The sequence below is a fragment of the Cyanistes caeruleus genome, chromosome 11, assembly GCF_971803275.1.
Source record: "Cyanistes caeruleus chromosome 11, bCyaCae1.hap1.1, whole genome shotgun sequence".
Lineage (NCBI taxonomy): Eukaryota > Metazoa > Chordata > Aves > Passeriformes > Paridae > Cyanistes > Cyanistes caeruleus.
In genome coordinates, this window is record NC_141711.1 from 16,472,680 (window position 1) to 16,499,805 (window position 27,126).

General features: G+C 38.8%; 1 protein-coding gene across 34 annotated transcripts in view; it reads left to right on the forward strand.

Annotated features, from left to right (window-relative positions):
• The window catches only part of DOCK3 (dedicator of cytokinesis 3), a 183,220-nt gene that overhangs the window by 58,297 nt on the left and 97,797 nt on the right, over positions 1–27,126 (forward strand). For all 34 annotated transcript variants that reach the window (XR_015274895.1, XR_015274896.1, XR_015274897.1 and 31 more), the window contains exons 6-9: positions 1,563–1,711; positions 9,540–9,624; positions 17,164–17,205; positions 19,031–19,185. Coding sequence is in view for 30 of the 34 variants with exons in the window: in XM_086845695.1 (XP_086701821.1) it covers positions 1,563–1,711; positions 9,540–9,624; positions 17,164–17,205; positions 19,031–19,185 (431 nt within the window). In the remaining 4 variants the exon portion in view is untranslated. The remainder of the gene's footprint in view (positions 1–1,562; positions 1,712–9,539; positions 9,625–17,163; positions 17,206–19,030; positions 19,186–27,126) is intronic.

A 27,126-nucleotide genomic window follows, 5' to 3' on the forward strand; every position in this document is an offset into this window, starting at 1 on the left:
TCAGGTTCAGAGAAATTAAAAAAATGCTGATCAAAATGGATTGCATTGATGTCTGTTTTCCTAAGTCATGCAAATCTAGTGGTCTTATAGGGAAACAAATTCAAGTAGGTGGAATTTATTTTTTCATCTCATCTCAGCTATTTTTGGTAAACAAGTGAAAACCACTTGTTCTAATAATGTGTTGCAATAGAAAGCACTTATGTTTCTCTTTGTGGATGCTCCTATATCAGATGTAGTCTTGGTAGATGCAGGTGTCTTTATTTAGAGGGCTTTTATAACCCACTCATGTACAAGCAGAGACGTGATCAAGGCAGTGCCAGCTGATGAAGTCTCCATGTCAGTCCATCTACTCCCTATTTTCCCAAGTGAGATTCAAACACTTCAGGCTTAGCAAAGCAACAGGAATGGAGCTCAGCTGTTCAAAAAACAGCATCCAGCTGCATCAGGAGATCTTGTTTTCCTTCTTGGGCTCCTCCTTCATGGTACATTGGCTGGTTTTTGCAGTATTGCAACCTGACAGTGTGGAGATGAGCCCCCTTGACACACAGTCCTGGCCCAGCACAGAGTGCAGTAGTTTGGACATGTGTCCTTATTTTATCTTATCTTATGGGTGCCTTTGGTTGTTGGTCACAAACTTTCCTTTTTGGGGAATTCACATACAGTTATTTCCTGCAGGGGAAAAAAAGTGTTTCTTTTGTCTTCTGTACTTCTGTCTGGTCTTGGGAGATTTGGTTTTGGTGAAGAGGTTTGTTTTTTTCCCTATAGTTGGTATTTTCCCTATAGTGGTATTACTATACCAGTTCTTTTGGAAAGGATTACAGTGTTGTGTAAGTTTTTGGGGGTATTTTCTGTTTATTTGTCTTTACTGATGGTGGTGGTGTGGGGATTTTTATATTATCTATGGTAATTTTTCTCTTTCATAGTTTTCCTGGTGGATTTTATTATTAATTGCTTTATTTTTTTTTAGAGTGCCAGGTGGTGAATTTTCACACCCCCCCCCCCCCCAATACCTGGCTGAATTTTAGTAAATTGAATATCACAAATAATTAAAAAATGCTATTTTGTTGTGGTGACTCATTGTTCCTGACTGCTCAGAGCCATTCAGTTAGCTGCTGACAGAAGTAAGCTTTTTCACCTCTCTATCACTTGAAATCTAAAATTTTACATTTACTGTATGATTGGAATAAGCGATTCCTGCTGTGCCTAATGAATCCTCTTATTTAGCATTAGGTTCCATCAGAAAATGGGCATCTTAGCAGATTGAGCCTAAACCTCAGGAAAAAGTAGTTATTTAGTATGAATTGCATCAGTTAACACTACTTTTTGATGTAAATATTTTAAGGCTCATAAAAACTGGATTGATGTTCCTCTAGGGTAATTAAATGAAAATTGGGTAACTTATTAATCTCTCTCTCTCTGTCTCTCTCTCTCTTTTTCTCACACTTTGTCTTTCCAAACTTATTCTCTCCCTCTCTCTTTCTTTCCCCTGCTTTTTTCCCCCTCCCTGCCTCTCTTTTTCTCTTTCCCTCCTCCCCTCTCCTCCCAAAAATGTGCCTTTACAGAAACATAAGGTAGATCTTTTCTACAAGCTGCGGCATGTGATGAATGAGCTCATTGACCTCCGCAGGCAGCTGCTCTCGGGCCACCTGACCCAGGATCAGGTGCGAGAGGTCAAGAGACACCTCACAGTGAGGCTGGACTGGGGCAATGAGTAAGTACTGGCTCCTGTTTCTTCTCATTCTTCTCAAATAACTTTTATTAACAAAAAAAACCCCACACAACATTTTCTTTCCAGTAGTATTTGTGCACAGGGAGAACTTGGGATTATTTGAAAATCAAGTATAAGTTTTTACAGTGAGTTTATTGACTTCTACAGTGAGTTTTGCTCTTGGTGTGAAATGAGGTGTTTACCAGTAGGCTTCTCCTAGGGCTCCCTGCCCTTATAAAAGGATTAGGTCACTTCCCTTACTTGGTATCAACCTAAAGATTATTAGGCCTGGGAGGATGTGTTCAGAGGTACTTAAAACTCATTTTTCTTCCATTGAGGAAGTATTTTAATGGTTGCTGCAAAAAGTAGAGAATCTCACAGTTAACCAGGGACACTGGAGCTGAGGCTGTGATATTTAGACTTTGTATCATGACACTTCTCAGAGGTTTAGAGTCTCCTTGGTCAGCTTCTGGTGATTTTGTGGAGAGGTTCTTTTAAAGGCAAAGACAGCTGCAGTTCATTCACACAGAAATGATCATAAATTGCCATTAGAGAAAATTCAGGCCTTGGCCAGACTTTTGTGTCCTGGGCTGTGGATCAGACAGGTAAGTTGTGCATGACACACATGACACTCTCAGACAAACAGCAGCTGCTGTCCCACTGGGAGTGGAGTTAGTGCTAATGAGCGTGTGGGAGTGGGGAAGAGTCCTGTAAGTTGACAACTAAGAAGAAAATCCAGTGTTTTTCATGAAGCTATGTTTGTTTGATTCTGTTTCTTGGCCACCTACCTCAAAACCCCCTCTGAGGGATATACCTGAACACCCTGATGGTTTAGCAGCCCCCTTGCTGCACTTCAATTCTCTCTTGTTGAAGGATAGCGCTGAAGGATATAGACCAATAGATTGCATCAAGTCTTTCTGCAGTGCACAATTGCAGATGTTTTCCATTCTTATTCCCAGTAGAATAAATGGGGAACCAAGGGACTGTTTCTGAGCATTATGCCTGCCTGGTTTTGCTCAGAGTTTATGGATCAAATTAGCAACAGGAAGCTGCAAAAATGGTGTGAGGGGAAAAAAGATGAGGAGAACAGACAGCAGTGCAGCAGTGAAGAGAATAGGTTGTTTCATGAGGTGCCTATAGACGCTTTTTGATATAAAACCTTTAAATAGGAGTGTAATTCAGACTATAAAGGTAAATCTAATGCATGACAATTATGGAGAAGCATCAGTGAAATCAGTAAATACATGCATGATTATATTCACCTACTCAAGATGCTTGTTTAAGAAAAATAAATTCTGTTTCTTACTACAGGTATTGAACTCCCTAGAGAAAGAGATGCATGATATCAAAGATACAAGCAGTATTTAAATCTAAATATCTGGGACTTTGGGGGTATTTCTGCAGCATCACTCTTTTCCACAGAATTTCTGGAAGAGTTCTGCCACTTTCTTCTATCCTTCCTCTGAGTTTTATCATGAAACTTACAACCACCTGTGTTAATCTGGTAAAACACTAATGACTTTCATAGACATATTCACATAGTACTGCCCTTTCTCAAGTAGTGTAATAGTGTTAATTGCTGTTCTGTCATACTTGAGATTTGCAAATAAAATAAATGAAAATCATTGTTATTAATATTGTCTGAGAAGATTGAGTTCCCTGCAGTTTGAGCAGGGCTGTAATTACTCAAGACAGTACAATTCCATTGCCATGCAGCTTTCAGGAAACGGTAATCTCACACATCTAATATATAACATGTTTGTTTAATTTATCCTGACCTTGATCATCAATGAATTGTATTATTTGGGAAGGAGTGATGCAAACATGAAAGTCATACTTGTCATCACAAATTAGGGATTTTTTTTCACTTTGTTAAACTGGTACAATTTTCCCTTAAATACACTGGCAGTGGCTCTGAAAGTCGTCTCTTAGGTCCTGGTAGGAGCTGCTGGAAATCAAGGGACAGATACACTTCTTGGATAAATAGCTACAGATTTCTTTTTTTTTTTGTGAAAGAATTCATTTAGAGTGTTTTCAGGCATTCAGTTTGGTTAGTTTTGTGTGCTTACTGTGAATATTAAGAAGCTTTGCTCTGTAGTTTGGCCTATTAAAATGTGGGAATATTATTTTATAGTTATTGCTGCTAACCCCCTATATTGTTGCTGATCATTCTTCTAACACAATACTGATTGCCCCTTCCTGTAGCAATTCCATTTTCTGTTGCTTACACATTCTTTCTGTCCTGTACGAAAGAAAGATCCTGGACTCATCCTTTTTTTCATTCATTCATGTGCTTTCTTCCATGTTCCACTCACCCCCAGGTAGTTTAGGTTTGTACACATGCAGGGCTGATACTGCTGCTACAGAGGTTTGTGTATTTCCCAGTCAGAATTTGGGAAATACACCAAAGATGCCTTAAGATCAATGCCTTGCTGATTTTAGACTTGCACTTTTAAGCATCTCTCTGTGTATTTTTGCACAACCAAAATCTTATCTGCTGTTTTCTTGCCTGCTTATCTTGCTTGGATTTATACAGAATATTGCAAATACTTCTGCTTTCTAGCAATGTTTCACTCTGATGCAATTGGCCATAATATTGATCTATGGAAGTGTGAAATGCTATTGGAAGTGTCCAATGGTCTGTGAACAGCAAGGGAAAAGTTGTAAAGCAGGAAATAAACATTAAAAAGCTGAAGTATGCTATTTGTCATCCCATTTAAGTCGTATTATAAAGTTGAATCTTCAGTTCTTCATCTCATTTTCTGTCATGTTTCAAGTAAAACAGATACTTGATTTTGAAATTTTTGTTTAGGTTTTTGCTTCTGCGTGAATGGATGAGTCTTTCAGCTTTTACTATTGCTTAGAATGGGAAACCAGAATGCAGCTTTTTTGCTGATGAAGAGCTGTTTCATTGTAGAGACTTTTGCACCAAAAACAGAGCTGCTATTTGAAATGTGAATCCTCTGCTTCTGCTTCAGTGCCAAAAGCTAATTGCTGCAGTATGTGCAATACCTTGTGTGCCAGAAAGGCAGATGAAGCTTTCTTCAAAGTAATTCAACTTGAAAATCAGAGGTCATCTCACCTGATCTTCAGAATCTGATTCTTTCAGATTAATGTAGCAGCTGTCAGGAGATTACCAGAAAGCATCCAGGTCTCCTTGCATACTCAGGGAAGACATTTCCTTCCCTATAGATGTGGAATATATATTCTATGTTTAGGGTGGGAAACAGAGTAAGGAGGGGGAGCCACCAATACCTTGATATTTTTGACAGATAAAAGCCATAAACAAGATGAGTTTGTAGGCTTATATTACTTTTTGGTCAAAGGTTATTCTTTTCTCCCTTAAAATGTTATTAAAATCATTGCATTAAAAGAAATCTTCCAAATAGTTGCCATAAATTCTGCACAGAAAGATCCACAGGTAACCAAAAGGTACAAATGAGTGTTTAAAAAGAAAAACAAGGGCAAAATATTAGCAATAAATCTTTTACACTGTCATACAAAGAAAATGAAACACACTTTTAAGGTCATGGTTTTTCTCCTGCCTCAGAATTGCAGTTGGAAAGCCAGCAGCAGTTTGTTAGTACCTACTAACTACCAACATCCATAACTGTGGAAGGCAGGAATTGTGTGATCCAGTGAAGTCAGCACAGTCTTGAATTTCAAAAAGCCCTAAATTTCAGTGCTCATACTCTTAGATTATTTTGGGGCTTGGAGTGATTTATCCTCTTGTCATATTATTGTGACATAAAAGGAATAAGAATGACCTTTTTGGTAGTGTCGTAACAATTAGCTTAAAGTTAGTAGAATGCATCTGGAGTTAAGAATTAAAAGTACAGATGGAGAATTAAAGGCAGTTTTATTGCAGTAGCTGTCATTACATCAAAGGAGATCAAAATAGGAGTGACCAGCTTAAATAACCATAAAGAAATGGCATTAAGTATTGCAAGAAGAGCAGCTGCCATTTCTGTCTGAATGTACAGCATCGTTCCCTCTCCTGAATATGCTTGGAGTAATGATTGGGTTGGGATTAAAGGCATAAGGAACTTTGCTGAAAGTCAATCTTTGAGGAAAACCTGACTAACCTCTCTCTCTAGCCTGATACTGCCATGCTCAGAGGTATTTTCTACAATTCCCTTTTATCAATTCCTAAGATTATTTACCTTCATCTCATCGACTTCATTATAAGAAATAATTTCCTGTGTAGCATTACATCAGTACTTTACTAATTTCTATGTAGATTGCAGCCTCTGCAGTTTTTTGTATAACTTAATTCTTTCAAAGAAAAGCATCAGGTTGTATTAGCAGTCTCATTTTGACAAACATGGTTTTTTCATGTATTTAATTTTCTGTGGATTTCTGTATTGTATTTCCTCCAAAGTCTATATTAAAGTCTGTACATAGTTTATGTGAATCACTGCCAGGATCGTTTTCTTTCTCTTCACCATATTCATATGTGTAAGAGAAATACAAATGGTATTGAGGCTTTGATATAACGAGAGAAGGAATACAAGAAAAAGTGGTGGCTGCAAAATTAAAGCTGAAAAGGTTGAAGTAAAGAGGACATTTTTGGAGCAGAGGTGATGAGATCTTGCACCCACAGATGTGATGAGCTCTCCCAATCTGTTCTTCAAGACTGAGTTTGCATCTGAAAGGTTTTATTTTTTATTTTTTTTTAAGTCAAATGACATATTTTTGTAAGGTTTTTCTAGGTAAAGTTGTCCTGACTTGTGGTTTTATGAATTCTAAATGCTGTAGTGTATGTATTATAAATAAATGAACGTACTAGAAATTAGGGCTATTCTTCAAAATTACCATTAAACCCAAGCTGATCTTTTTCTAGAAGCCCAGGTAACCTTGAGTTGTGTGTTCATCCCTTTCACTATTAAAAAGCCTTGTATTTTTGGCAGTTGGCTTGATTTCAAATTACTTGAGAGAAAACTATCTAGAGATTTTAGGTGGTGGATTTTAAAAGTTTTTATCCCCCCAAAAAAGGAAAATTGTGAAGACTTATGTAGAAGAGGAAGAATGTCTAAATGCCAGCTGAAGTATCCCAAACAAATGCAATCAGAGGTAATTGATAGGCTTGGGGATATTTTGTAGGTATACTTGGGAAATATTTCTGAAGGGCAGTTCAGTGTGAAGGCAGAATAAAAGAGCACGAGAATCTGCTTGTAAAAGAAAGTATTGTGGAGACAGGAACTGTCAAATAAACACATTATGTAATTTTTATGCATGCTCTGTTTTAGAGAAATACTGCCTGGCAGCTGGGGCTCTTCTGTTCCTCCAGTGCTTGATAATAGAGAGGGAAAGTGGGCCACTGACTGCCATTGCCATCTCAAACATTATGTTGTCAGTTCTTCACAGGCAAAAAAATAATTGATACTAATTGTGTGTACAAACCTGAACTTCCACCTGCACAGTAAATGGCTGCACGTTTGTGCTCCAGCCAAAACACCCTTATTTGTTGGGAGCAAGTGTTGTGCAGGATTAACATAGTATTAGAGAATGAGAATCTTCTGGGCTGAAAATCCACGGTGTTAAGGGATTTAACTAAAAATAGGGTATTAGATAAGTTTCACAGGGATGCTGCTGCAGTTGTGTTGAACATTATTAAGCAGAAGATCATGTTCTGAGTAATGAGTGCAGGCACTGCTTCACCCCAGCACTCCAGAGAGCTGAAATGATGTGAACAGACCCTCATCAGGCTGGGATTGGCTTGGCCAGGTTTTCTTGGGGAACTCAAAAAGAGCTCCATGACTGTCCTGGAACTGCAGTGCACACATGATGGCTTTGATAGCCTTAGCAGGGAATAATTTGTTCATATCTGCGTGCTGAGGGGAAATTCCATTATCAGTGTACTTTAGGGGTGGGAGTGTGCACACATGTGAATGATCAGGGTGTTTTGGAGGTTGTTTAGATACTCACATTCAGGAAAGCTTCTGTGAATGAATTTGATGAGCATGAACTTTTTTTTTTTTTTTTTAAAAAAAAAAAGGCTTGCAGTGATCTCTGACTGATTTTACCAGTTTTTTGTATTATATTTTTTGATTTTCTGTGATAAGTAGGCTCAACTGGCAGCTGTGAGTAAGGATTACCTAGTGTGTCCTTATTTTAATCTTTTTCATTTGGTAAATAGATGCAGTCATTTTCATCATTGCAGCTGCAGTTTTCAGATACTGCTCCTGGGCCACAGATAACTTGTGTTTGATAGGTTTAACCAAAACAAAGTGTGAAGCCATGACTTTCACAATGTAGCATTAGAATTTAGTATTTTACATGAAAGTGCATTGAAGAAGGAAAGCTGCTCCCTTTTTTCCATTGAAAATATAATTGATTTGAGCAAAGAACTGAGAACATGGAAATTCCAGTAGGGTTTTTCAATGGCCATATAGTGCTGCCAGGGCAAGTGAACAGGGCTGAGCTGTATTTTGGAAATGTGTTGGTTTAGGGATATAAATAAAGAAGGAAAACCTGCTTAGGCAAAGTTTCAACAAAAGAATTACAGAGTTTGGAAACTTCTGGGTAACATTTAAAAGCACCATGGTGAGCAAAGGTAGCTGAGCTTCCTCCAAACCACTGGTTCTCCCCAGCTGTTGTTCTAAGCCAATTGCTCAGAAAGAGACACTGGATTGCCTGGAGCCTTCTGTTATTGCTCCAGACAATTACTCTAAAGTACCAGAGAGGTTTTTCTCAATAAAATTTTTCATCTGCCATCAGGAACAAGTCTGTGCAGAATGTTTCCCTCTCTGATTACAAAATTAAATTGACTTTTGCTTTTCTTTTATAGTTCGTGACAGAAGGAGTGCCAAGGTAGTTCGTGAGGGCACCTCTTCTGAAATTTTGATTTTTTTTCTTTAAGACTTTAAAGAATTTCAAAATAAAATGTCTAGAAGTGACATTACATAAGGCAAAAGCAGGAAAATGTTTAATTCATGTGTTGGATTTTTTAAAAATGTACTCTACTGTGTGTTTAGTGTAGCTCTTCATTGTAATACTCAGAACTCTGTGCCTCAGAAACTGAAGATCTATGGAGCAAATCTTGGGGTTTGTCACCTTTAAGGTTGTCTTGTTCTGCAGTCTACACTTATTAATTAATCATTAATGGTTTGCATTTATTTGTCTGGATAAAGAATATCTCATTCTGTCTGCTAATGCTGTGAAATGTGACCTGAACTGCCTTCTCTACAGCTGAATTCCTTACCTAGTCATCTTCGCACTGGTGTTTTTTTAAATCAATTTATATATTTGATTTGAGCCAAAATATTATTTCTGTTCGGAATACTTAAAAATATTCTGTGTGTTACAAATACAGATTAGGATTATTGTTACTGCAGTTATTGTTTATTACTAACAACAAATATTATGTTTATATGGGGGTTCAGTTTTATGAACACCAGGAATATCAAAGCAGCTTCCCAAGGCTCAGGATCTGTTGGCACATTTGAACATTAATGGAAGTTTTTCATTATGTAGCGAAGGATCTTACTCAAATCCTTCAGCAGCAACCAGAATATGAACTTTATTTGTCTGCTACAATTGCTTGTATAAAATTACCTTGTTTTGGGCACTGCACCAACATATTGGCCAAAAGCTTCCCCTGCATTATGTGCCAGAGCTCCACTGAAGTCAGGGGAGAAGTAGTAAGTTTGTAGTGGGATTTTTAAAACTTTGCATTAGGATTTTCTTTAGAATTGTTCAGTGGTTAACAAGTGCAGTAAGACTGGAATAGTTGGGTATTTCTGTGTCCCTGCCCTGGAGGAGGCACTTGCAGGAGGTGCTGCTGAGCATTCCTGTGCCACACTGACACTGCTCCTTCCTTCTCTTGCAGGCATTTGGGCCTTGACTTAGTTCCACGGAAGGACTTCGAGGTTGTGGATTCAGATCAGATCAGTGTTTCAGACCTTTATAAAATGGTAAGAAATTCTGTGGGAGATTCCGTTGAGATTTTACTGTGGGAGGGAAATGGGGGAAAATTGTTTTGTTCTTTACTCTTACATGTTTTCTTGTTTCAAATGGTGTTACAAGTTAAACATGTTTTTCATTTGCATCCTGACCACCAGAACAGTGTCTCCTGTACCCTAAGCCTTGGCATGCTTTGATACATTTTAATTTGAATTTACAAAGTAACATGTTGTTAACTCTGGGAAGGTTCTCTGAGTCCAGAAAGTCCCAGAGAGCCGCTATTTGATTCTTTGAGCAGATTTGCAGATGAGGAATTTCTAAGTGAAAAGTCTGGGTTAGTGGTTGCATAGATAATAAACATCCTTGCCCTGTTACAAAGACTTTTTGAGCTCACAAAAAAGCATAATTTAAGCAAAACTAATCCTTGAACATTAAGGCCATCCCCGTTGTATGTCAGTGCCCTTTAGAAAGCATGGAGTGCATTTGAATATTTGGATTTTCAGGTGAAGTACACTTTATTGCAAGTTTGTCATTATTAGTCACTTGTACAGTTCTGTTTATACATAATGAAGTTGAAGTTGTTTTGAAAATGTGAATTGTGCCATTAATGAACTGTAAAGCCACTGATGCATTTTACAACTTAACTGTGTTTGGATTTTCTGTTAGTAGGACTAATACAGATAATTTTGGTTTAAATTGTGATGTAACTGTAGAGGGAAAAACATGTAAAATTCAGGAAAGTGAATGAAAACCCTTCCTCAGATGCTGTTTTATAAAAAAAAAAAAAAAAAGCCAAATAAAAACCCCTCAGCAATTATTTTATACAACTTCTCTTAATATCTTTCAAAGAAAATAGTTGTTTTCTACATAATGTTGTTACAGTGTCACTCACTTCTAGGGAGCTTTTAATCTCCTTTTAAAACAGTTTGGACTTCCAGCTATTTAAGATGAGGGGCAGAGAGGTCCATGGCTTGGTGATGGGTTTGGTCTGTACGATGTGACTTTTCCTGCTCCTGTGGATTATTTGCACCATGTAACAGCGGATTTAATGGAAAGAAGAATTATTTCATAAGAAATATGAAAGTACACCAGTTTATAGTGCTAATTTTTAAAGTATGTTCCTGCTTTGCTGTGGTCTGAGGAGAGTTTGGTGCCAGTACAGAGTTTTCCTTCAGTACAGTGTGGAAATAACTTGGTAGCAAATTCCATCAATGAAGACTTGGGCTGTGAGATTAGTTGCTAATTAAGGATTGGTTTATTACTCTGAGGTTTATTCTGCACATTTTTTACTCTGAATACTTGGAGTACTGCAAATAGGCAATATTTCTTGTCAGAGCAGCCTGATTATGTCACCCCCTAGTCCTGTGACTGTCTCTGTGCTGCTCCATCCTGGGCAGGGCTCAGGACAGCACCATTACTCACTTCACACTTGACTGCTGCTGGAGTCTGTAGATGCAAGAGGACAGTGCTGTCTAATCACATCTCTTCACGGTCAGGAGGCACTTTCAGGAACCAAAGCAGCTAAAATCCTGCTATACTTTTTTTTAACTTAAATATAGTAAAAAATGAAGGAAGGGCGTATTGGTGACTTAGGTTGTTCTAGGGTTATTTTAATGTGGTCTGAGAATTGTTTTTATTATTTAGCAAAAACACAGAGAGGGAATCCTCCTTGCTTGTGGTGAAATGGATACTCAAATGAGCAGTGAGGTTTTACATCGTAAAATAATCTCGCAAGAATAGTTGTGAGAGCCAAATAACTTATATTTTCAGGATTGTAGGATATTAAATATAACACAGAAAACTCATTAGCAGAGAAATGGATGAGGTAATACATCAGATTTTTTTCCTCTGTGACAACAGAGATTCAAGCATTTTTTGCTCTGTCATTAGACTTAGCACTTCTTGATAAATTGTAAGTTGTTAAATTTGAGCCTCTTTTTAGCTCTCGTGTTTCATTGCTAAGTGTGTCTGTGACTGCTGGGTGATGCTGTATGCTTCTCTTTGGCAGAACTATTGTGCTCTGAGGCCTTGCACATCCTGCTTCTCCACGTTACTCATTCTGAAGCTAAATGCCAGTGGCTGCAGGATGCAGAGCATTTGTCAGGAATTGTTGCTTCGCTCCTGAAGGAAAGCAAATTGCCCTTTCCCTATGACAATGTTTGTGACTATAACCAATATGACAGAACACTTTTTAAAAATACATATTACTTTTGAATGGTGGGAAAATATGTTCTCGGAATTCTGCCACAGAGCTCAGTACTGGAGTTTCCACTGGATTGAAGTTGTCATTTAGGAACACAGAGTCCTGCAGAATGTCAGGAACACTTGGATGGCACATTTTAGTGGAAGGGTTACAAGACACAAATGTCTGAAGTTGTTTCACAAATCAGAAATGTACAAAGCTGGTGATTAATTAGGTTTAGCTCTTCTATAAAGGTATTGAAGTGGGTATGTGTCTTCAGGACAAATTCAGGAGGTGTATGGAAGGCACAGCTGTTGGCTGTGTAACTGCTGCAGCTTAGGCATTTCTACCAATTGTGTGAGAGAAATGCCATTCATGCCATTATATTTTCCTAATGGAAAAAAATAGAGTTCCTAAATAAATAGTTTCAAATTAATGCTGCCATCACCTCATAACTGTTTCTTCTTTATTCAAATGGTAAATGTGATTGGTAAGAAGGAATAGTCAAGAAAATAAGACTTCAGTTATCCAAAACTCTACTAGGTAAGGAATACAACTGGACACAAACTGGACAGGAAAATAATAAAATCTTTGATTTTCTTGGTTGTTCCTTGTAAAACAAAGCAGATTGACAGAACAGGTTGGTGCACATTGGGTTCTAAAGCCCAGTAAGAAGTCAAATGAGAATATGAAGACAGAAAACTTTTTAAGATGACTTGGGAATGATGGGATTAACTCACCAGGCATTGTTAGGAAAGGAATAAGGAAGAGCAACACTGAAAACTGATATTGGTTGATATCATGTGAAAGAGGTTTGATGAGAAAGTGGAGGTAAGGAGAATTGATAGCTCTTTCAGTAAATTAAGAACAAAACCACAAGATGTTCACTAACAGGCCAAGTTGGATGAATTAAGAATTTCTTCATTTCCCCCAGGCATTAGAGTGAAAGGAAATGGAGATTACTGAGAGCCAGTTTACAAGAACAGAATTATAGAGGAGTATAATAGAATAGCACAAATGAGTAAATAGAAAAATTAGAAAGGCAATGCACAAATTCAGATATAACAAGCTAATATGGTCAATTGCATGGAGAAACAGTTTTATATAAATAAACTGGTACTAACTGGGAAGCTAAAGGAAAGTTTTCATACTGGGGGAAACCAACTGGCATCTAATGCAATAAAATAATGGGGCACTTAATATCCTTTTGCCCCACTAAACTCTTACCAAGGGTTATCAATTCTTTATCAAGACATTTTCAGTTCCAGGGGATTTGGAACTATATACATTCCAGCTGGGATCTTTGGAGAAGCCATATCAGACATGTTAGTGATAGTCATTGGGAAGATGGGTAAGGTTCCAGAATACCAGCAAAGGGCAAGCCAGTTTCACACCTTAAAAATAGGTGATGGAGGAGGAGCTGGAAATTATTCTCTCCCTGTAAACGATGCTAGAAAATAATAATAATAATAACAATAACAATAACAGTGGAAAATTACTTGCAGCAAGGATATGAGTAATAGTGAGTGTAAACTTGTCCAGAATAAGCAATTTAATAGTTTAATAAAGTTCCAGAACATAGATAAGTCCAGTGAATGGAGGAGAAGCAGCTGATGCCATATTTAGATTTCGATAAAGGTTTTAAATGTTTGTTTTAATTTAAACTCTCCAAAGGTCATTAGTTCTAGATGAAATTACTGTAATGTAAACACAGAGCTAATTAGAAAACCCATACTTAAAAAAAAAAAAAAAGGTTGTCAATAATTTGATTAAATAGGAGGAGGGATGAATTTGCTGAATTTCTTGGGATCATCTTCCATTTCAAGTGCTTCAAGTTTAATTAAGGACTAGATGCTGAAATAAGGAGTCTGCTTCCTAAATATACAAAATCCACAAAGTTAGAAATGGTATTTCTGATTCTTTCAGTGGAGGGAAAGATCAAATTTCTAAATAATACAGAGAAATTGGAGAAATTATTTGAAAAATGTTGTTTTGTACCAGAGGGGATAATAAATGTAAGGTCTGAATCCCTGCAGACAGTTGTTGGCTCTGAAGTACAGATTGGGACACTACAAGCCTAAGTGGTTTTGTAGACAAGATGTAAGGTTATAATGAAATCACAAGCTTAATTATCTTTTTATTCTAATGATGGATAAGAAAAGAATCAATATGCCTATGTTACAATAGCAAGGAATCAGTTTAAGCATCAGAAAACACTTTGATGAGGAAAAATATACTGAAAGTTGTATCTGGTAAAGTTTGCACAACATTTACAACTATCTTTTGGGAAAAATAAAGGTAAAACTGATTTCTTGGTTTTTTTAGAATGAAGATGGATAATTTCTTAACAGTCCTATTTTTATATTACTTTGGAAGACTTTTCAGGTTTTAAGGGACCTCAGGAAGGTCTAAGCAAACTTTCTGGTCTCAAGGCAAGGTCAATACTGAATTCAGACAATTCACTCAGTGCTCAGTGCTTTGTCCAGTTGAATGTTGAAGTTCTTCAAGGGAAAGGATTGGATCTGTGTTCTTATGTTCTAATTAGTTTTTAATAACTACCCTGATGGAGTTATATTTTTCCTTGTTGAAGCATTGGGATATCCCATGTTGTAGTTGATGGCCACAGTATTTTGGCCAATTTGCTGTGCAGCTCTGTGGAGAGCCTGGCTGCCTCTTGGTGCTGAGACCTTCATGGTTACAGGAAGGCTGCCACAGGTCACCTACAAACCTTCTCTACTCCAGACTCAAAATGCATTCCCTCCATCCTCCTCAAACACCTTGTGCTGCTTCGCTGGCCTTTGCTGAATGCAGTGTTTCAGCTCTAGCTTACTCAGTGCTGATGAAAAAGGAATAAATGTTATTCTCAGTCTACTGGCTCCATTCCTGATAACAGAAACAGTAAATTGTTAAATGTCCCTGCTGCCTGAGTGCCCCCCTGACTTATGTTTAGCTTGCTTTAGTAGGACCCTGCCAGTCTGCTGCCCCCAGTTTAGGATCATCTGGGAATTTGAGGCTGCGTAGGTCTCAGGACAGTCCCTGAAGAATTCACACCATCAGCCACTACCTTTGGAGCCTGCAAATCCTGCTGTTTGTTGGGGGTTTTGGACCAAACAGTTTAGTCTGCCCATGCAGGTGTAAGTTTACAGCTTGGGTACAGGAATGCTGTGGGAGACTGTGCTGAGGGCCTCGCTGAGCTGGGAGAGACAACAGCCACTAATCTTCCCTCATCTACTGATTTGGTTATTTTACTTCAGGGGAATCACTTGATCCAGCATAATGTACCCCTGATAAATCCATGTTGGCTATTTTCAGTCACCCTCCCATCCAAGTACCCAAAAATGGCACATACCCTCTGGGCACTTTGCCTGGCCAGAGGCAAGGGCACATAAATTAACTCAGTCAGTGATTGTATTGTTATAACGTGGTTCTGAAGCATGAAAGCAGAGAGTTAGTCAAATCTAATCTTTTGGTTGTGGAAAAATTTAAAACCTGAGGTTTTTACCCCTTATTTTTATAGATTTACCTCAGCATACACTTTGTAAGCAGCAGTGTTTGCTGTGGAATCTCTTCAGACCACCTCTCATATTTGTGTTGCTTGAGTGTCTTGCTTTCTTACTGGGATTTAGAGATTAATTTAATCAAAAGAAGTAAGGACACCTTGAATAGCTTAAATAACTGGTCTTTTCTATGCCAGCTGATGCTGAGTGGTTGCAGGTGACAAAAAGATTAAATAGGCAACTCAGCCAGCTTGAAGGCTTTTTACATTCAGAAGATGGTGCAATAGTTAGACAAACAATGGAGCTGGAGATCATTATTTTTCTACTGAGAGCGTGAAAGAGGACATTTTTATAACTGTGAATGTAAACAGATGTCAAAATATGCCATTTAGAATCACAGAATTGTTTAGGTTGGAGGAGACCTTTAAGATCATTGAGCTCAGCCATTCCCCCAGCACTGCCAATGCCCCACCAACCCCTGTCCCCAAGGACACAACTGCACATCTTTTAAATCCCTCCAGGGGTGGGGACTCCACCACTGCCCTGGGCAGCCTCTTCCAATGCTTGACAACACTTTGGGTGACAAAATTTTCCCTAATGGCTGATCCAGTAGTGAGGGGCCCAAGACTGAACACAGGATTTGAGATGTGGCATCACCAGAGTCAAATACGGGGTGTCCTTGGCCAGCTGGGCCCGCTGCTGGCTTGTGTTTAACTGGGACCTCTCCAGTTAGCCAGGACTGCTGGTGAGGGATTGAAAGTGGCTCAGTGAGCATTCTGCCAGCCCCCTCAGTACCCCAATATCTCCTTGGGTTATTCTCATGGTGAAGGTTATTTCTCCTTTTGTGGCAAAGAAATCTTATTTGCCTTCTGTGTGAAAGATGGTGTTGTAGTTTAAGATGCCAAATACATTCAGTGGACAATCTTTTATTTTTATGTCCTTTGAGGCTTCATGTTTGTCAACAGATCTGCTAATTCTGATACAGAGTGTAAGTGTTTTGTCAGATTAAGATGTTGGGTTTCTAATAGGAGAGAGGTGGGGTGAATGAAGAGAGTATTTAATAATGTGTGGTAGTGTCAATGTTAATATTTCAGTTTAAAATGCTAATATTAAGATGATGTTCAGTGAAAGGCATGGCAGAATCATTAATGATGGGTTTTTTAAAAGCTCTCTGAAACCTTTTCAATTTAGATTAGTATTTAAATCTCCCTTTGGAGATTAAATGGCTCCAGTGAGTCTTGCAGTCCATTTTCTGATTATAACATCTTCTAGCATAAAAGGTTTTAAATACAACATCATCCTTTGAGTTTCCAGCCATGTCGCTCTTTTATACTGATGCTTCTTTACAGGTGTTGTGCAGCTGAAATTGTAGAACCATCAATCATTTTTCAGGATTTCATTTTCTTATTAGAGTGAAAAGTTTTAACAACATCTAAAATACATCTTTCTTTCTCGATGACTGGCTTTTTTTAACAAATGCACTTTTTCACAGACAACATACCAGGAGGTGAGGATTAGTGGTGGGGTATCTTCCCACTTCGCAGGAGAAAACAGAGATTATACAGAATAATGGAATTTCCAACACTGTAATAGCATTTCTTTTTGAAATTCTGTCTAACTTGTCACAGCAATTTACTGTAAAAGCTAAGGTAAATACTCCCTGTAAATTCAAATAGGCTAAGAAAGGCTTTACTGAGAAAAGCCTTTAGGAAAGTGTGTGTGATGATACACTGTGAAAAAAAGGCCATGGAAAGTTGGTAATAATTTTAAAAGTAATATTTTAGAATTACTGTTCTAATGCTACAAAAATATAATGTAAATATTTATTACTTTTTAAAAGGTTTAAATGTTACTATTTTGTATCTCCACAGCATTTGTCAAGTAGACACAGTGTCCAGCAGAGCACATCACAGGTAAATACCATCCACATTTGAATTTTTTGTAGTCTTTAAGTCCTTGGTAATGTAGGTAAAGGTATGATGGAGATTACTGGGCAAGTCCTTACCCATGGCACACTTCCTCAGAAGATTCCCAAGTATTTAAGTCACTAAGCTCCTTCTTCAAATTTCCATTTAGGTATCTTTTCCTGAGCTTGTAACTGTTGTTCTTAAAAGATAAAATTGTGTAGTGAGATCAAAAGCCTCACTCTGCCTGTGTGACTCTTCTCTCTACCTGCTAACATGTGGCTTAGTGGCTTCTGTTTCACACATCCTTTCTGTACTGATATAATCCAGTCCTGGTCATGGAACCTGGCTTTGATCTTTACAGAGATCTGTGCTTCCACAGGTACCTGTCTTTAAAGAATGAGGATTTCCTTGGATTTAATTTCAAATCCAGAACAAAATTCCTTTTTTCAATACAAATCTGAACTTTAATTCTAGACATTTTAAGACTTTTTTTTTTTTGTTAGAATCTACCTGTCCATGCATTCAGACGTGACGAGCATAATGAATTTATGATATTCATGCAACCTATTTATTAAGATCAGCATGAATGGATGTGAAGAATTGTAAAATCTGAAAGCAGACATTTACTTACATGCTTTTCTCTTTGGCCACCCCAGCATTCACTGCTGGAAATAGGTCTCTGTATGTTAAATCAAAATGTAAACTTTGGCTTGGATCGGTTGCTCATGTTATCAACCCTTTTTAAGCTTTTTTTATACCTGCAAGATAAACTGGCCTGTTAAACCTGGTTCTAAGTCATGGATTGTTTTTGAATGGAAAATGACCTTAATCTAGATTAAGTCCAAATGTTCCCCCGGCACTGCCAAGCCCACAACTAAACTGTCCCTCTGTGCCACATCTACACATCTTTTAAATCCCACCAAGGATGGCAACTCCACCAATTCCCTCTTGGCAGCCTGTTCCAGTGCTTGACAACCCTTTCAGTGAAGAATTTTTCCCTAATATCCAACCTAAACCTCCCTGGCACAACTTGAAACCATTTTCTCTTATCCTGTTGCTTGTTCCTGGAGAGAAGAGACCAAACCCCACCTAACAACAACCTCCTTTCAGGGAATTGCAGAGGGCAATAAGGTCCCTCCTGAGCCTCCTCCAGGGTGAGGCCCCTCTGCTCCCTCATCTGCTCCTCATCTGACTTGTGCTCCAGACCCTTCCCCAGCTCTGTTCCCTTCCCTGGAGAGACTCCATCACCTCAGTTCTTCCTTGCAGCAAGGGGCCCAAAGCCCAGGATTCAAGGTGTGGTCTCAGCAGTGCCCAGTACCAGGGGACATCACTGTCCTCATCCTGAAGTCCACATAAATGACTTCTAGAAAGAAATTGCAGCTTCTCAAAAGAAATAATATAACAAATGTTACTAAAAATGCTTTGAAGTCTATATACTTTAAATGGAAATCATCAGGAACCACCCCAATACTGTCTTTATAATTCATTTTCAGTACCAGAATCAAGGCAAAATTTGAGAAATAGGATTGATTTGGTTTACTTGATAAAATCAGATTTCCAATGCATAACCCATTTGTTTTGTTTCTACTTGGTTATCACAGTTTCATCAATCTATTCAAATTAGAAGTGTTAAAAATAGGTGCAAGATTAAGCTTTCTGCCTCTATCTCTGAGGCAGAATATATTTGAGATTAAGCTTTTCCTTGATGGTGAGAGGCGAGCAGGATCTCAGTTAAAGTGGTCAAGTTGTTCAGGTGTCCTTTATTTAGAAGAATATATAGAAGTATATGGAATATATGGAAGTGCCAATGGTTCTCCCTGCTTTGAATCAGGTGGACACGATCCGTCAGCGGCATGGGGAAGCCTGTCGGATGCCAGTGCCTCATCACTTCTTCCTCAGCCTGAAGAGCTTCACCTACAACACCATTGGAGAGGACACAGACGTCTTTTTTTCTTTGTACGATGTCCGGGAAGGCAAACAGATCAGGTAGGAATGTGTCAAACAGCTAAAAAGCTTCCTAGGAAAAGAGCTGTGAGCAGAGCAAACATATTGGGGATAAAAATGTGGTGTGTTCTTGTGGCCCAGCTGGAAGGACAGAGCTGGTAAATCCTGAGTTGCTGGCCCTGCAATCCGTATGTGGGAAGATCAGAGGTACTGGTCTTTGCATAGGAAATTTAGTGCAGAGTTAAAGGTACAGAATGGTTGAATTTCTTTAGTTTTCTGACTTTGCCTTCAGACATTACTGAATGGTGTTTTGTAGCTTCCTCCTTAGCACTGTTGGTTAAGAAGCACAAATGATGACAGGGCCAGGCTGTGGTTTCAGAGGAAACTGCTGTGTGCCTCCTCTAACTCTCCTCCACTCCTTGGCTTCCAGGCCTGCCACAAAATACCTTTTTCTAATCACTGTATTGCTCTCAACATAAACTCTTAATGTTCATCCCTTTGTCTGCTCTCTGTTTATTGAACTCATTGGTACCAGTGTTAACAAACGTAAGGTGGGCTTTTTCTTTTATAAGCCTGTGTTTTGAAAACATCAAAGTATGTAGAAGAGCATTGCAGGAGTTATTTTGTGTCTTGGAAGTTTAGCAAATGCAGCTTGGTCTGATCTGAAAAGCACCATGTTTGTGCGGTGTTCTGAGTTTTGGTAAAAGCATGTCCTGGCAGTCACTTGCTGCCATAGTCAAAACTCTCCTAGTTTTCAGCAATTAGATTTAGATTTGTTTCAAAGTGAGGGAAAAGCCACAGAATGTTCTTTCCCCTCTTTGGAAGACAGCTCAGAGTAAGTGAGAAGAGTTTTCTCTCTCTTCAGAGTACATCCCACTAAATATTGGTCTGTATTAGAATGCTCTGATGACTTGATGGTATTTCCTGATATCCAGCTTCAACCTCCCCTGACACAGCTCCAGCTCTTCCCTGCTGTCCATGGGCACAGAGAGCAGAGATTGGTACCCTCCACTGCCCCTCAGGAGGATGCTGAAGGCCCCAGTGAGGTCTCCCCTCAGTCTCCTCCAGGCTGAATAAACCAAGGGCCCTCAGCTGCTCCTCACAGAGCTTCCCCTCCAGACCCTTCCCATCTTTGCAGCTCTTTGGACACTCCAGTTGATGTAGTTAGCAGGAATTGCTTTGAAAGGAAATGAATTGTCTTGGGCTGCAGTTTGTATGTAAACACTGAGTGGAGAGCCTTAAGGAAAGGGTTTTGCCAGTGTTAAAAAAAAAATAAAAAATGAAGCAATAGTTATAATGAGAAAAAGTACAAAGAGTGGTTCAGGCAAATTTAAATATATACAGTAATGCTTTTTTGTGCAAACAGTTGTTATTACTTAGCTCTTTGCATTAAGCATCCATGGTCTGCTTTAATGAAAACAGCATAATTTTTACATTTTCTGACATCCCAAAGAGTGCTGGGGAAAAAATGTGTAATGAGGCTGAGCTCTGTTTTGGAGAAGAAACCAGAAAACAGACAAACACATTGCTAGAAATTCAGAATGATGTTTTTATATCTACTTTAAAACATTTTCTTTCCTCTCGGGAAATAGTACATTAAGGTAAAAATCCCAAGCAAGGCTTCTGCAAACTGCACTCGAAATGAAAGGGACAAATTGACTTCTGAAATGGTTTGGAGGTTGATAAATTTCTTACCCAAGCAGCTCACACTGGAGGCTGAGTGGCTTTCAGTGTTACTGCCTTGGACATGTGCTGGATTATAAACATCCCTGAACCTGCTGGTGCCAAGAGTTATTTCCCAGGGAGGTTAAGTGAGGAATTGCTGCAAGTTCCAGTGTTTTCAAGGGCTGAAGGAACAACATGCACCAGGTGTGGATTAACAATCAGAAGGTTTGAGCAGCAGCTGAAATGCCGTTTGAGATGGTTCCCATGTTCTCAATACAAAAATGTTCCTGTGTTCAATGGCTGTCAGCAAAGGGGGAGCAGACAAAGGATAACAGTGGGGATCTGTGGACAGCAGGAATAACACCACTGCCATCAGAGGGGTCAGACCTAGAGGTAAACACAAAGAAAAAGTTACTTCATTTCTAGTTTGTCAGAAATATATAAAGTAATACTTATAAGTCAATAGAACTTAAAGGCTCAGATAAAAAGGGATTAAAGTGTATTTGTCTGTTTAAAAGTGTTTGGGATTTCTTTTTTTCTTGCATACAAAGCCACTAGTCTAGCAACTTTGTGACTCATCTTTAATACCTCAGTTTGTTTGCTAAGTGGAAGTTACTGGAAGATGATGTGATAATTGATCCAATTTGGATTATAGCCAATGATTGCACCCCATTGTGAGACTTATCTTGGGATGAATGATCATGGAATGAGCGAGTTGAGAGTAACATCAAAAAGGCAGCAAAGAAAATGTTACTGTGAAGATGGTGAACTCGGCATGGAAGGTGTCAATAAGGATCAGACAGAGATAGGTAAACTGATATGGAGAAAAATACATTTGAGAGTTGTCTGTTTGTGAATGATACTGTTGAAGAGCACAAAAGCAAATTGCTTCAGTATGAAGGAAAGATTAAATATGTGGGAACAACAGAAAGTCTGTATCATGTTCTGTGGTGAAATGGAGCTGGGAAGGCAATATGAAAAAGGACAAATGAAATTGCACAAGCAGGGATGGGAGGAGACAGAAACTTGTAGGAAAAATAACTAGCACAGGGCATCCAGGACAAAAAAAAAAAAAAAGGAATAATTCTATAATGCTTTCCCAGAAAACACCCACTTTTTTTACAAAATCAAGAAATAACCAAACAGATTAAAGGGGACATTAAGCCATGAGCAGATGTTTCCAAGATAGCTGGAGTATTTAATGGCTCTTTTGCCTCAATCTCCGTAAGAAGGTCAGCTGCAATCCGATGACAAATGCGAAAAATGGAACAAATAAACTACTTGTTAGCACTAAGAAGGTAACAAGATGGTAAGTAAAAGTCAACATAGATTTGTCGAGCACAAATCACATCAGAGCCGACTAATTTTGTTCTGTTACATGGGAATGCACCTCCTGCCTCAACAGAAGAGAAGTATTAAACTTGATAGAATAAAGAGATACAGGCTGGATGAAACTGCTCTAAAGGAGCTGGAAACTGGTAGGCAAAGGAATGCAGAGTGTTATTTGTGCTAGAAAGATGCAACAAATAAGAGATATATTGACATTTTTTGATATTTTTAGCATGATTTTGGTGGATGAAAAATAAATTAAGTTTAGTAAAGCAGTGAGGTTTAGATACCTATATAATAACTTTTTTTCTAGAAAATGCATGGAATTATGCAAAGCTTAGAAAAATTACACATTCAGAAGTATGATAGTGGGGTTTTTCTGAAAATAAGCTTTATAAGTCCACTAACTGTCATAGAATCTGAGAATGGTTTGGGTTAGGAGGGACCTTAAAGGCCATCTCATTCCACCCCCTGCCATGGCAGGGACACCTTCCACTATCCCAGGTGCTCCAAGCCCCATCCAGCCTGGCCTTGGGCATTGCCAGGGATCCAGGGGCAGCCACAGCTTCTTTGGGCACCCTGTGCCAGGGCCTGCCCACCCCCAGAGGGGAGAATTTATTCCTGATATCTCATCTAAATTCAGTGTGAAGCCATTCTCCTTTGTCCTCTCACTCCAGCCTTTGTAAAGAGTCTCTCTCCATCTTTCCTGTAGGCTCCCTTCAAGTTCTGGAAGGGACAGCTAGGTTACCCTGAAGCCTTCTCTTTTCCATGCTGAACAATCCCAGTTCTCTCAGCCTTTTGAGTATGGAAAAGGATAAATAAATTTCTGTCTTATTTTTTCTTTATAAAATTTATGTTTAAACATGTGAATGTTTTTCATCCTGCCAGCATCTTCCACCAGTTACCCTATTTTACACACCACTGGGATTTAAAATTTTCTTGTCATCTAGAAATATCCTTAATTATGGAGAGTGAACAGAACAAAAGAGAAACTCTGCTGTGATTGAATTTGAAGATCTGGAGTTCTGAGCAGTAATTATGCATGGAAAGTGGTGTTGTGCATATTTCTGCTGGTAACTCTTCCACCTGCCTCCTCCTACTTACTGAGCCTTTGCCATTCCCGTTATAGCAACGACCTCCTCGTGACTGCAGCTTTGGGAGATGTGCTGAGTGCCCATGGTGGTGTTGATGGGAGTGACTGAGGAAGCCCATGTGGGCATTTCTCATATAGAAAGTGTCCAAACCTTTTGTTGAGAGACCAGGTGTTCTCTGCAGTGTCTATTTTAAGTATCTGCCATGTCTTTTGGGTGAGCCAGGATTCTAACCACTGCAACACAGGCTAGGAATTGGATTGGGAAACATCTATTTCAGTGTTAAAATTTAAAAGCAGTAGCCAAAAAGAGAAAAAACATAAGCTTGCTCTTTAAAGCTCTTGCTAATAGGTGATACAGAAAGATGTTTTTAGTGGAAATGTTCTCAACTTGTGGGTGGATGATGGGGAGAATGTGAGCAGTACAGTCTGTCCCAAGTCTTGCCTTAAGGATTTAGCACCATTGACAAAGCAGTTCTCGGGAGAGAAACATGGTTTGGAAACGTAATTAAGGACTGAAAAAACACTCTGGGTCTACAGCAGGATAGTTGGCTTCAGCTGCTCAAAAGTCATCTGACATAAAATCATCTGGCCCTATTTTTCAAGGCTGAGTCAAAAAATGTTCAGTAGCAATGTTTGGCTATTAGTACTGCTCTGCAGTGGGGTTTGGTGGTAACTGCAGAGGAAATGGAGATAATGATTTCCCATTTGTAACTCATCTCTGGATCCTGGGACGCTTTCCAGCCAAATTATTTTCTGTGATAAAAATCAGCAGACAAATGTGTAAATGGGTCAAGATACTAATGGTGTAAAAATATTAGAAAACATGGTTATCAATTTAAATGTGTCCTTGCAAACAAGTAAACTTATGGGGCATGACCACACTGGGTTTGGTTTAACCAGCGTGTGAGTGTTAGAAGCTTTCCCAAGTTGCTGCTCACTTGTACAACCTGGTCTCCTGTAGAAGTCACGATACTGCATTTGAGTGGCAAAGGGAGGCTATAAAAAGAAAATATTTGTGCCAGTGTTTAGGTAGAGTAGAATGAAATGCACCACTTGGAAACACTGGATTTAGAAATGATGAATTTGTAGGGGATTTGATTTTCGCTCTTTCTGTAGTAGGAGTTTCTGAGACACAGTATTCCCGATTCAGACGTCAGAATACAAATCTGTAGCTAGCTGCTGATGGTTACCTTGACAAATCTGCCAAGAATCCCTCATCTCTGTTTGTATTTGATGATGGCCATTAGCTTCATGGTTCTCATCATCATTTAGTCATGGGTTTTTTTTACTTTCAAACTGTCAATAGGAATGTATATCAGCTGCTAAAAAATGTTAGCAAGAACAGTGTTGCTAAAATTACATTGTGCTTACACATGCCATCTTGAGTAATTTTCCTGTAGCACTTGCTAATTCAGACAATTACCACTCTCAGGAGCTTCCATTTCAAGCATTGAGCCAACTTGTGAAATGCAATGGCAAATTTCCCACAAGTCCTGTTGGAGAAGGGATTTGAGTCCTCTCAAAGCTCTGCTGTGCAGGATCAGCATCCTTAATGCAGCAGCACCTGTAGAGAGCAGCCCTACCTGCCCAAAGCAGGGCTGGAGAACTTGTACACAGACTCTGCTTGGGCAGAGGGAGCTTTGGCAGCTTGGAGTGGAGAGAGGGGGGCAGGTGAAATAAAAAAGAGTTAGACTGTCATTAATAAGGTCAGAAAAAGGAAAGAGGGGTCACTGGGTAGATAAATACGGTTGAAGTTGAATAGCTGAAAGAGAAAATGTTAATTAATGTGGAAGGATCTGCAGTAAAAACTGTGTCAAACCAGTCTGACTGCATTCTCTTCCAGGATATGGGACTGACCTGAAGATCCTTTTTCTGTATTGTTTCTCTCTCAATTAATGCCTCTGGGAGTGCTGGGACAATGTGTGGGCACTTATCCCCAGTTAATTGCTTTAAAATATTATCATGTTCCTTTATTGCCAGTTGCTATGTAAGGAAGTAGAAAATTATATTTTACTTTTATTGTGCAATATGCACTAAATTTTCCTTTTGTTATGTTTTTAATAGCATAGCTATTTTAAAATAGAAAAGTTATCTCATTCACTGTCAGTATAATGATTTGTCTGCTGGGAAAAAAATAACTTTGTATCACTCAGAATTATTTCTTTAATATTCAGAACATTTTCCCAGGATTAACCTTACCAACTAATGAGTTTTTTCTTCTGCTTAGTCATGAAAAAACCCATCTTTCAATTTTTACCTGTCTTTTATCAGTCTGATCTGTTAGGATAGTTAATCCTTCATCAGCTCCTCCTGTACTTTAGTTTGGTGTGGCTTTAGTATTTCAAGGGAAGTGTTTTTCTGAGTTTTGTGCAAGAGATAATTCATAGCAATAGTAATGGTAGCAGAATGAGTTTTTCATCCTGCTCAAGGTGAACTTCTTCAAAACCTTAGCAAACATTATTATTATTGCTACCCACAGCAGTGGCCTTATTGTGGCCATTGCAGTGACCATGGAAGATCTGTGTGTCTCTGAAATCTGCTGCACACAGACAGCTGGGATAAAGAGCCTTTCTGCTAGAATATAGAACTTCTGGAAAACACAAGTTTTGTCATCACTGAAGACAAAGCCTGTGGAGTACTTGATAAGGTTTTTTGGTGGGTAGATTTTTAGAAAAGGACACAGGAGGAGTGATGCATTTTCATTTTCTCTATTGTTTGCTTCAGCTGATTTTCATTCCCTGGATCTCTCTCTGGAATCTCCATTTGCGTGGTTTTCCAATTTATCCCCTGGCCAGGGGGGATAAATAGTGTATGCAAAAGAAACTGCTATGTCTGTATTTGTGTATGAAAGTTGCTGTAAGAGTTGTAAGTGGTGTTATTAGAGATGCTAATTCTTTTCTATAAAATTACTATTTTTCCTAGTTCCTATGGAATTATTAATATGTAGCTATTCCAAAGCAGGAGCTTTTACAAAATATCCATCCTATTTTGTATCTCTCATCACCACCATACTCCTTCCCCCACGAGTTGGGGCTTTTTGGGTTGAGGATGAAATATGACATACAAATAGGCAGGGATGTAGAGTTTTCTGCAGGGTTATCTTGAGTTTTTAGTTGTTAACAGGAAGAAATCAATGAGTTGCAGGCACTGGAATGTCTTCCCTTTTCCTGCTTAGGAGGAATGACAATGTGTCATGAACACACACAGCTGGAAGAAATTCTGCTCACTTGAGGGACAGCAGGGAAATCTGGATTGTTTAAGTGTGTAAGTGAGCACAGAGAAAGCACTTCCAAGTAATTTTCTGTCTGTAGGAAGGCCCAGTGTATGGAAGCCTCTTGTTACGCTTGAGCTCATTCTGTGGCAAAATTCCCCCTCAAAAGCCAGTTCTGTGTTCCTGACAGAAACTGTCATGTGTGAAGGTCTTGTGGAGCAAGAATTAAATGTGACAGCTGCTGTATCAGACCTCAGAACCATTAGCTTCTCCCAGGGCAGAGATGGTGATAAAATCCTTATTCTACCAAATACCTGTAATCCAAAATTAGAAGTCTTCCCTGCAAAGCTTTCCTCACCTGCCACCTGGCAGGGTCAGTCTGCCTTGCCTTCCATTAGTTAAAATTACCAACACTGGGGAATTGCACTAGATGACTCTGAAGCTTCTCTCTTTTTTAAGATAGAAACCTGTTTTAATTGACAGAATTCCTTTCAGGAACAAAACTATGTACCTTTCACAATGGAAATAACAGAGAAATCCTCATGACGGTGTTGACAGTGTCAGATGTTTCAAGTGTGGCAGAGTAACAAGAAGCCAAGGAGAATGTAATTGGTGCTTAGCTCCCTTTCCCCTGCAAGCCTCAATAACACTTTAACATTGTGGTGGTTTTCCCTTGAATGTGGCA